The sequence below is a fragment of the Lethenteron reissneri genome, chromosome 24 (genome assembly GCF_015708825.2).
Source record: "Lethenteron reissneri isolate LAM-NWPU_2019-01 chromosome 24, ASM1570882v1, whole genome shotgun sequence".
Taxonomy (NCBI): domain Eukaryota; kingdom Metazoa; phylum Chordata; class Hyperoartia; order Petromyzontiformes; family Petromyzontidae; genus Lethenteron; species Lethenteron reissneri.
The window spans coordinates 4,801,355-4,813,466 of NC_083802.1; the positions used below are offsets into that span (position 1 = coordinate 4,801,355).

Below are 12,112 nucleotides of genomic sequence, written 5' to 3' on the forward strand. Positions count from 1 at the left end.
CTTCTCCAGGTGGTCTACCAGAGCCCGGAGGCACATTTATTGTGGTATTGTTGCAAATTCTGAGAAGTGTTAAAACAAATGTAAGCACGTGAAAAAAAAACAAGAAACAATACGAACTAAAAGAATCAGAATTGTGACCTCGGATCGTGACAAATGAATCACTGGGTGGGTGTTGAACGCTTGACAAATGGTCGTGCTTTTTGTTCGCTCCAGTTTGTTTCTCTGATGCTAATGCACTTACGGTCTGCACAACAGCCGCCTATACAATCCCGCAGAAAGTACGATCAATGTTTGTGCCAACTTCCCCATGACTACAAAATTCAACACATTTTTTGGAATAAGGTGCATAATATAATACTGTGTACTTTGTCTAAAAAAGATGCGTATGAACGATATTTGACACTTAATTTTTCATCAAAGATGACTATCCTCCGCTTAAAATATTTTCAGTAAACTCACAACAGTTCCGCGGCAGTGAATAGGCATGGTTGACGAGTGTGTCATTAAGTTAACGGGACATTTAAATTGACATATGTATTATTCAACTTCACGTAAATGCGTACTTATACAAATATATAGTATTTAGAGGACGGTTTTCTTTAAAGAAAGACACGTCAAACTTTATTTTAGGGTTGTTGGTGTATTAATGGGGGCGGTAGTACATTCTTTAAAGCCTGCAATTGTTTTGCAATTGTATTCGTTTTACTAGTAGAAACAATGATAATACCACACATTTCGGCAGCAGAAAAATAAAACATTTTGATTAGGATGTCATTAATGTTGAACATTAATGTTAAATATTAATGTTGAACAATAATGATGTTAAATATTAATGTTGAACATTAATGTTAAACATTAATAATCTGCTGAAACATCATTACTTATTTATAATTTTTCTCAATTCAAAAGTCCTAGTTAACTCGAAGATAAGTTGTGCTGCCTTGATGTATAAAGAAATGGGCCACTCATCTCCTACAAATTGTAAATAAGTAAACGCTAAGAATTATGAGGTTGCACACATCTCTCTAGGATTCATAAACATCTTATTGAATTCGAGGCCATGGACTCAGAGATAAATTTTGCTCCGTACATATTTAGTCGTGAAATGTGATTGCCCTTTATGTTTTACTTAGCGTTGATTCTTCTGCGTGATACGGAAAGGTGTGCACACCATTTAAAAGGGGAAGTTTTAACTCTTGCGGTTGGCTGCAAAAGCAGTTTTAGTGGCTGTTATTTCATTTTATACTACTGTACGCATTTGCATTGTTTGGCATTGTTTGGCAATGCAAATGGAGCTTGCGAATACAGTAAATAATTGCAATTCATTAATCCATCAAACCATTGTTTAATTCTAGTACCCAGCGTCAAGCAAACCAGTGTCAGAGGGTGGTTGGCTACGTACGGTGCGAAATAAGTTCAACATACACACATACAACATACACACACACACAACATACACACACAACTTACACACATGCAACTAACAGTTAGTGAACTTTAGGGAGGTTGGTGGCTTGGGGTGAAGGGTGGGCAACACGTGGGTGGGTAGGTAGGAGGAGGGGTCTGATTGTAAACTGTGTGGTTGTTTAAAGCCCTCCTACACACAAGTCTCAGCTCCATGTTATTCTGTTCATGAAAAAACTGAAATGGGTCAGCGTGTGCTTCGGAACTGATCAAACTTTTCTTAGTTATGTTTGCATTTTCATTTAATTGTATTTTTCAAAGCATGTAGAAATGTTTTCCCCTTATGAATGATAACACGTTGTTTCTTTCAGTTTCAGAGTTAAACAAAATACGATGGAAATGCCGTGACATGGGCTGCAGAGTTCCCATATCAGCAGACGACAGTGAAGCCGGAAATGCGATGGCCGAATTCTGCCGTTTGAAAGTGGAGGACTTCTATGACATCCACGGGGTTCTTGGGAGGTAAGTTATTGTTTTTGAATTACCGTATATATATATATTTTTTACATTTCTTGTCTGATGCACATTTTTGCATGAGCTGTACGTGGCCCTGAGGGAGGCAAAGGTTTGAGAGCTGGACAATGAAATGTGTAAACTCACTGAATGGATTATTTTGACACAGGTTTACTTGTCATTCGCGTGTGATGACACACTAAATTAGGGGCGGAGTGGCGTGTTTAAATTCTGGCGATCTCAGTCTGATTCCCAGCTTTGGTTAATTTCAATTGGCGAGCGGTACGTGAACCAGTCCTGTGTCTCCCGTTCACCAACCCGCACTGATCAGCACGGTGAAGTATCATTCAACAGCCCTCATGAGCGCCACAGCATGCCATAAAAGGACCGTGTATTATTATTACTCCACCCGTATCGAAATACTGCTCCTGATGTGTAACGCTATGTACGAGTTACTGCTTTAATCTGGATTTTTCATGTGATTGTGACATCACCGATGCGATCAATGGTGCACCCTGTGTGACCTCTTTGGTCCGTGCAAACCATCGGCTGTATAGGCACGCAGTATCTGGGCATACGAACACGTATCATCCACCACAGCCTAGCATGCATGGCCAGCCATATCTTTCTAAAATCTGTCATCTTTCTTTAGTCTGGACAAATGTAGAACGGAATGCAGACGGGCCAGCTGAAAGGCTGAAGCTGGCAGAGATGTTCATGCAATTCGCATAAATGTAACGTCTCAAGGATTACCCGTGAGAAGGTTTTTTTTTCACCGCAATAGAATCTCACGCTGTGTGTTGTTTACCCGAAACTAAGTCACTCGGCACAAATTTTTTTTCCGAGCCTCGCCGGTAGCTGCTGCCAATTGTTTGTGCAGGCCTTATGAAATCGTCATCTTAAAAAGTTTCGTTTTTGCTTATGGCGGCCTTCCTATGAGAAACAAGTGGAAAACTAATTCCAACTCTCCAAGATGATGATGATTATTACGGGGTGTTCACTAAGTGGCGGACATTAGCCCCTGGCTGCTGGGCAAACCCATTTAGCCACCCGCCCTCCCATATTTTCTCCAACACAGTAGACTCACCCTTGCCTGCATGACAGTTACATATGTTCGTGCCTAAGTTTCTTGGGTTCTGTCTTAAGTTTCTTGGTGGTTTTCCTCAGGTTTTCAGGAGGTATTTTATTGATGTGACTCCTTTGTGGTTGACATGTATGCAATGGGATCCTGCACCTCCGATTAGCACGGTTGGCTACTTACGGTGCGAACGAAGTTCAACAAACATTACAATTGTAGACGGTTGTTGTCAAGACAGTTGGCCATGAACACTCAGAGTTTTGTGCGCAGTGACAGACCAGGTAGCTTGTCCATAGCAATGCAGGTAGCTTGCACATAGCCGGTCGATACATTAATTGCTGTAACCCGTCCAATACAAGCAGAGATGTCTGCTGCTTGCCCAGTCAGATATGATCAATAATCACTGTTCATTACTAAACAGTGGTGGCAATCACGCCAGTGACTGTGGAAAGTTTGGCGCATGGCAAATCCGTGTCCAGTGTTAAACATAAGAGAATGACCGGAATGTAATCCACTTTTGACAATCGTACTTTGCGTGCATTTGCACACACACACACTGATGCATACATACAGTGCTATGTATTACTGTCAACACAGCTATTCTCCCACGACTTTTAGCCAAAGATCCCTCCGTGTTGGTCTCATTTGTTTTGCACAGCCAAAATTCATCTCCCAACAGAATGTAGTCCTTGCGGGCTCGTCGGTTGTTCCAGCAGGGTACCCACCCAGTTTTACTGGTTCTTGGGGCACCGTTCATTTAATGCGAGGTTTCGCAGTGGACAAAGTGCATGTGCAGTTACTTTGTTGCACGGCGTAAGAAAAAAAAGTGAATGGCAGCGTGGAACCGTATTCACGCAGCATGCTTGAGTCATGCTCACTTGCTTCGCAACAGCCGACCCATTCTGGTTGTGGGTGTCCTACCCACATTGCATGACCCACACACTACTGGTACTGGTGACAGGCGATGTCCAATGCCTGTATGTGAGCCTTGTACAGAAAACAGTTCCAAAAAGCCGTTTGATCGATACTTGTAGCATGATTTAGGAGTAGAACATTGTTGGTGGCAAAATGTTTACATCTCAACAATTTAGGAATTCTGTGCTATGCAACAGAAAATTGCCCGCGTTAAGGAGGGTTGTGATATTTCTCTAAAACTGTGTTTGGGTTGATATATTTATTTTGGTAATCATTGTTCCTTTTGCAAGGATAATTTAATCATACAAATAAAAAAATACATAACTAAATACATCAAAGACGTACGTTTGGTATTCATGCCATTATTACGGCACAAAGGGTTTCATGAAGGCACTATCGTTATACTGAATATATCTCAAGACGGATAGACACAAAACACGGACAGTGACTCGCGATGAGTTCCACGTAGACAGGTGAGTGGCTGGGTAAATGAGTTGGTGAGTGAGTCGGCGAATGTGTAGATAGGTGATGCCGTAATACTGCAGGGGTGGGGGTGGCGTATCTTGATGTCTTGGTGCGTGGGATGATCAGGTGACCGTTTCCTGCTGTCTGGAAATGATGGCGTCCGGCATTTGGGGAAACTGGTGCTGTGCTCATATCAGCCAGATCGGGCAGTGCAGATTGTGTAGATGAGCATGCACAGTTTGTCATTGATCCTCTGCAGTCCGTCAACAAATGTTACTGTGCTGTAATCATACTTCTGCTTCTGTACTCATATAACAGAAGAATATATATAATGGAAATTCACGAAAATTTGTCATGGCCCATATAAATAGAGATAAAAAAAATGTGATAAGCGTATAAATGGAGATTAAAACCTTCCCATTGTGGTGCTATATATATATAAAACGTTGAAGATTACAAATAAACATATCTTAACCGGTCCACTAATATGTGGATGGAGTGGTGGCACAATTAATGGCACACTGCCCCATGCATCTGGCGCCTTGAGTTCAATTCCTGGTCAAGCCGACCATCATTGGCGGGTGATATCCAAGCTGGTCCTGGGCCACTTGTTCACCAGAATCTGAATATTTATTTATACTGGAGGAATCTGATGAGCTGTGAAGCTCTTTTTCTCCAGTAGTTTTCACAGATGTCCAGAAGCCATCCCACACTGACCAGCACGGCAGAGTATAATCAAATGACCCCCTTGACTAACACAGAATAAGTGGCCGTTATCCAGCAGTGGATTGACAAAAATGTATAAAGCACAAGTATTAAAGTACTGTATAAAATATGTTCATATAAGCAGTGTTAATGATGGGCGTGGTGTTTTTTTCTGAAAGAAAAATAGGGTAGACAGAGTTCATGAATTACGGCCCATTTTAATAAATGAGACATGCATGACACTGGCACGGAGTGCCCTGGATACTGTCACACGGCCTTTGACATACATTTTACAGCAGATGCCAGATTTGTGTTTATCGTTCCTCGGAAAAAAAAATACCTGATGGCTGCCTGATGGCTGCCTGATGGCTGCAAAATCTACTGCATACAAGGTTTTTCTACCTTTGTGGATGATACGCTAATCACTGAGCTTCCCAACAGCCATAAACCCCCAATCCTGCTCTCTCAGTTAAACATTTCCCCTTTTGAAGTATCTCTTGTAAATGTAGCAACATAGTACGCAGACAACTGCTCCACTTACAGCCATTTTAATTGCAGTTTCTGAGGAGTTAATCCACACCAGCCTCTAAAAATGCACTTTGCAATGCAATACAATATTGTATACCAGGAGTGACTGTCCTTAATGCTCGTGACGTCACGCCACATCAACCAGCCCCCCTGATTAATATTCATGAGCAGGTGACGTCCTCCATATGGACACTCCCCCCCCCCATTCATAATAATTAGCAGCTGACGTCACTCGACATGGGGGGCCGAGGCGCCTCCTCCTCCCTCCTCGGCGTCAACTCACAACCCTCACTACAAAGGCAGAAGCCTCACGTCACGCCATCTCCGTGACGCTACTGAGACATCGAAGTAAAAAGGACGTCATGATGAACAAGGGATTATAACTTTGAAATGAAATAAGTCTGTGTCACCGCGCCCTTACAAATGTAATGAATATCACGTCGCGGTCTGCTTTTCGCTTGCAAGTTTCCGATTTACTGCAATACACCCGTCCTTGGACGGGCAAAAGGCTAGTTTATTATATTAATATCGAAATGTAATCACATCTGAAGACACTGGTCAAAATAGTGCGACAGAAGGCATGTTTATTCAGATATTTATTCTATAGAGATAAAGAGACATCCAAATATAGGCAGAGGTAAAGCAAAAAGTCTTGAGCCTGAACCTGAACAGGGCCATGGAGTTGACAGCACTATTCGCCTGAGGAAGGGATACACAGACAATGCGAAAAGAGCAACCTCCCCTTGAGCAAACGGTGCAAATTTGGGTATTTATAATTGAGAGTTCATGGAAGGGAGTAGAGTGATATGAGAGGAGATAGGTAGGCACAACAACTTTATTTTAAGCATTTCAAGGTTACATTCCAGTTGCTTATGTATGTCCAACTTCGTTCACACCGTACGTAGCCAACCGTGATAATCGGAGGTGCGGGGGAAGGATAACAACCTAAACACAAAAAGCAGTTCTAAAGAAATGAGTTTTAAATCTAGATTTAAAAGTGCATCGCTACAGTGGCTTCCTAATATCGGGAAGGAAGAACATTCCAGACGGCCGCTGAAGCCCATCTGAAAGCGTGCGATGCAGTGACCGTGTTTGTTCGATAGACAGCCAAAAGCCGCTGCGAAGATAACCGTAGTTCACATGGTGGTTTATGCTCCTTGACAAGATCCGCAAGGTGCTTAATTTGAGAGAGGATTTATGTATGTTGAACTTTCATTAGCACAGTGCGTAGCCAACTGCGACATTATTTGTTAGTCCCGCCAGATGGTCCTCAGGCAGTCGTACTCAATCGGGTATTATAGTGATATTATTATTGATCATCTGGAGTTTTGGAGATGAGTGATATGTGGAGGCCATGGCTATATTGTGTAAACACACGCACTTCAACAACCACCCCTTGCATACAGCATATGCATCACAGTTCACACATTATGTTTCGTTTGTTGTCCTTCCCCCGCACCTCCGATTAGCACAGTTGCCTGCGTACGGTGCCAAAGAAGTTCAACACACACATAGATTACATCAGGGGTGGGGAACCTTTTTTCTGCCAAGGGCCATTTGGATATTTAAAACATCATTCGCGGGCCATACAAAATTATCAACTTAAAATTAGCCTATTATATTTGGTCAAACATTTTATTAACTCTCCCCTAATGTGATGGCTGGAACTGCTTCTCTTTGGCGAGGCGTGTGATGTTAGCTGGTAGTGATGAATGTTGCTACTCGCAACTGCTTTTCCAGGTTTGCTCCTAGATTTATTGAATTTCGAATCCCGCCTGCGGTTGCCTTGGCAGGGCGAGACTCAAATGATTTTGCGGGCCTTATACGGCCCGCGGGCCAGACGTTCCCTACCCCTGGCATTACATGAACGTGGTAGATGGCAAGAGGTTCAGGGGGTGTGAGTGGCTGGCGGGTGGTGTTAGATTTACTTGTGTTGGAACGAAATTGGAGGAAGGTGCTGATAGGGAAGCGGGAAAAGTGTACATGCGCAACTCCCCATGCCTCCGCACACTCCACCACGGGGGTTTGGGGAGGTTGCGAATGAACACGGGAAGCCGATGTTGTCTCAATGCTCACTCGTGAAGGTGTGAGACCAACGTTGGGGGGCAGAGGTCACTTTGTTCTCTGTATGAAATGTGCCGATTCCCACGCCCATGAAATAGAAGCGGTGCCTCTGCTGTGAGAACGGAGACGCGTGCCAAATGAATATCACTCGGGCAGGGCTGCTACATCCCACATGGAAACGTAAAGAGGACGTAATATTGTTCCTACAAGAGTATTTGTTTCGTATTCACACGTGGTTTATTGACTTGGAATCGCATTCCCAAGAACTGATTTAGAGTTATATCAGGACACGATTTTCACTGAATGTGATCGCCATTTGCTTATACTGTGTGGTGTCGTAACACTTAGAACCGTTCAAATGAATAAAACCACAAGCTTGAATTGTAATGTTTTCCCATCATTTGTATAACTTTTGTAAAAATTACTACTTAAATCTTTAACTTATCTCTGCATTTTTAAGCGTGAAAGTGTCTTATTTCTCGCGTGAAAACGTCCGGCGATAATGTATTTGCTCTCGAGTACAAACACTGCACAATGCTTCCCTATTATGGCTGCATTCTTCATTGCCATGTATTATATATTGTGCATTGTTTGCGGTTGCACTTCTCATGTGTCCCAAATTTGGACGAAATGTTCCTTTGTATAAAAAAATAATAATAACAACCGCAACGTAACATTCGCCAAACTCACAAAGATAAACTAAGCTCTTCTGGCATTCATCGACCACCATTACTAATCTTAATGATTGTCATTCTTTCAGCTTCACGTCACTTTCATAGTCGCTGAACCCATTATACTAACATTTTCATTTTAGTATATTATCCATTACCCTTTTAACTACTGAAAATTTTCGGGTATACTTTTTTTTATTTAATGTGATATTGTGCGTGCTAGTAAAACATTTTAAAGAAAATTTGCACGATTATTGAAAGCACATTTTACCCACAAATTGTACGCACACTTAAGACTGCTACATGGCCATTAGAATGACCGCACTTTCACAAAGGCATTTCACTCCGCCGCCGTAATATTTTGACAGTTCTTATCACGTCGCCAGATGTTTAAATTGTCACGTGAATTAAGTTCGACGGGGGGGGGGGGGGGGGTGTGCACGGAGCACTGTGCCATACATAGGCCGTGCATTAGGCTGTCTCTTTAACAAAAAATGGAAATGAGGTCATACCTTGAAATTTCAGGAAATGTCTGCAGAAGAATATCAAAACAATGGATAATTAAGGCGGGGGGGGGGGAAACACGTCTTCAACAATGTATTCACGTCGTATTTTTGGAACATTGTCCACAACTTGTGGCTTATTGTTTATCATTGAGCGGACCCATTCAGTTGTTTTGTGATTTGTCACCCAATGCACGGTTTCTCTAGATATTAAATAAAAGCATTAATTCAGTTGCCCCAAGAGTGAAATGGAAACATACCAGGCTGTTGGCCACCAACGATAATTGTACTCACAGTACTTGATTTGAGGGGGGGAAAAGAGCTGCGATAATCGAGATAAAACATTTGAACAAATATGATATGTTTGCAATGCTTTGTTACGTCACAAACCGGATTCTTTGGTTGATAAATTCTGCATGTAGTTCAACTTACGTCGCAATAATATCCGTGGACATATCCCACGTTTATCAAGAAATGTTGGAAAGTATGCAACGTTCCCTGAAGATTTGTGAGAACAAAAATGTTTTAATTAAATTCCACGACATTCAAAGCTTGGTCTTCATCGAAGTGTTAAGGAGCTTACACAAGTATGTTTAGTCGGCCACGACTTTTGGAATCACTTTGCCCTTCATTGGCCTCCGTGATATCACGTGCTTACACACCTCACCATTAAGGCTTGTAAAATTGATTTATACATGTGGATATAGCTGTGTCGGTAGCGTTATAAAATGTGCCGTAGAATAAGCAAACATTTGTAATTCGGTACAACGTTATTTGCTTTCGTTCATGTAAACATTAAATAACCATAACTTAGAAGTCCATACATCTGTTTCAAAACAGGCGGTGCTAAGCAGCAGTCAGTTTTACAATCGACAAAGGATAATAATAATATCGTCAAAAGATCTCCACATTGTCCAAACAGTTAACTAAACACATAATGTTAGTAATGGTGCATTTTATAACCGAGTCTCATTTGTCTGCAAATTTGATTTATCCACAATTTTGTCACGGCTGCAGAACATAAACAAACAGCATGCTGAGTGTAACCATATGCCTGTGTGATCTTTGATCAATTCTTGTGCAACCCGAGTAATTGATTCATTGGAATTCCGTGCCATTGGACTCGATGCAGTTGTTTATAAAATTGTAGACAACTTGACAGTCAACAAAAACGCAATTGACGTGGAAAAAATGTTAAAGTGTACAGTTATGGATCACAATTACACGTGTTTATTCACTACACGTGTTTATTTATAGATACTCTTCTTAATTATAATGGCTCAGTTTATTTCTTCTCAATGGGGGATTGTGAACATTGTGAAATCGATGGCTCCATACCTTGCACAGGGGAGTATTAATAGATATATAATACCTGTCTTGAGACTTGTGCGAGACGCGTAGAAGTTTCAAAAGTAAATATTGCTTACGCAAATGTAATTTCTCCCTGTCCTTTTTTGGTGAGATCAATTTGTGCAAATACTACCAACATCCAAGATTTCAAATGTTATACACTCTCTCTGTGGAGACAACAGTTTTGAAAGAAGCGGTGTGTGATTGAGTGAACTTGTGACAAGACTTGGGAGTTATGAATGTTACGAAAACGTAATAATATAACGTGAGCGTCTGAAACAGTTTGTTTTTAAGCACACTGGTAAATTGAGTTTGGAAGAGTATGAGTTTGGAAGAGTATGAGTTTGGAAGGTTTATGACGTTCCTAGTAATGCAGCAACGGCAGTTGTATGTGAGTTCCACATTGCATCCAGACATTAATAGCGTTTTTGAATGTTATTGCGAGATAAATATTTAAATCCCTTCAAGGACTGGCCTTTTATGAGTACGTGGTTTCCAATGTAATGTTTAACATTGGACTGCACATCGTTGAATCACTTATTTGCAGTGAATTCCTGCTTAGTTGCCATTGTATAAATAATTGAACGATGTGTGCACATCGTTTGCCTGTAAGTGACCTCTTTTGTCTTCTTGTGTGTAGTCTGCACTATTGATCGGGTGCAATGCATTGTTGGTGATGTATATTTACATTTTTATTGGACATTTTTATTGAGTGTTTCTTGGGAAACAGTGTGTTTTACCACTGACCCTTTTCATGGCGAATCTTTGACTTTTTGTGATTCCTTACTTGGCTCAAAACTATGAAAACATACAATTTTATATTGATGAAACCCGACTTAAGAGCTTGTTGGCGCACAGGGTACTTCAAAATGAGGTGAACTCAAGTGTGAACATCCCAGCAGCCTCTTGGAGCGAGGACGAGCATGATGGACGAGTTAAAATGTACCATTCCGGGGAAATCTGACCAACTCTGTTCATGATTATACCGTCTCGTTTGTATTGTGTGTGTGTCTCATGTCGTATCCTCTATCTGCATTCTTTTAGCCTAAATGTTTACAAAAAAAAACTGTGCATGTAATTTACACAAATCGTAAACGATCGATTAAATTGCATCTCGTTCGATGCGTGTATCCTTAAAGTAATTATCAGTTTTCTCAATTAATTGCTGAATCGCTGCATGTTAGAAACTGCAACGGCAGATAATCTTTGGCACCAAGTAGAGCAATATGTCTTTAAAGCACTAATAATGTATGTTCTGTTTATATAATTACATTATTGTGTTAGCCTTATGATTAGGTTCTGTTTATATAATTACATTATTGTGCTAGCCTTATGATTAAGTTGTTATGCAGTTATAGTATTAAATAGTTATGGTTAAAACTTAATTATAGTTAATATTCTAGCAATATCATGCATGTGGCATGAAGCATATAGAATAGTGGATAATGTATCGGTAACATCTTTAACTGTATAACGACAATTGTGTATTTGCCGAGCTAATCAGTACAGCCATATTATTAAGTATCTTCTCAAAGCAAAGGAACACCACTAAACGTCGGTACATTTTATTCCAATGAAAGCTAAATAAAACACGCATGGTGTTTCCTGTATTATGGACAAATTTATTAAATAGGATGTACATTTTTCCAAGAAAAGCTTACAGATGAAATTATCCTTGACTTTAATGTGATTAGGTAGCTAATGTCAGAATATGAAACATTCCAACATCGGGCCAACATGAAATCCCGTGGAATCATCATTCCTAGGTAGAGTAGCGCAACACGCAATGTTGCGAATAAGAGTGAAGACACTCAACCTGGCCACGTCGTTTGAGACCTCTCTTTTCAAGCGGTGTCTCATAAGGGTGGCACCTGATTCATTGACTCTATTTTTTTACGTAGAACGACGTCTATTTA

At 40.9% G+C, this 12,112-nt stretch overlaps 1 protein-coding gene across 1 annotated transcript in view; it reads left to right on the top strand.

Moving 5' to 3' along the window:
- The window catches only part of LOC133346443 (death-associated protein kinase 2-like), a 60,309-nt gene that overhangs the window by 3,819 nt on the left and 44,378 nt on the right, over positions 1 to 12,112 (top strand). The window contains exon 2 of the mRNA XM_061558013.1: positions 1,776 to 1,926. Coding sequence (XP_061413997.1) covers positions 1,814 to 1,926 — 113 coding nt within the window. The 5' untranslated portion in view covers positions 1,776 to 1,813. The remainder of the gene's footprint in view (positions 1 to 1,775; positions 1,927 to 12,112) is intronic.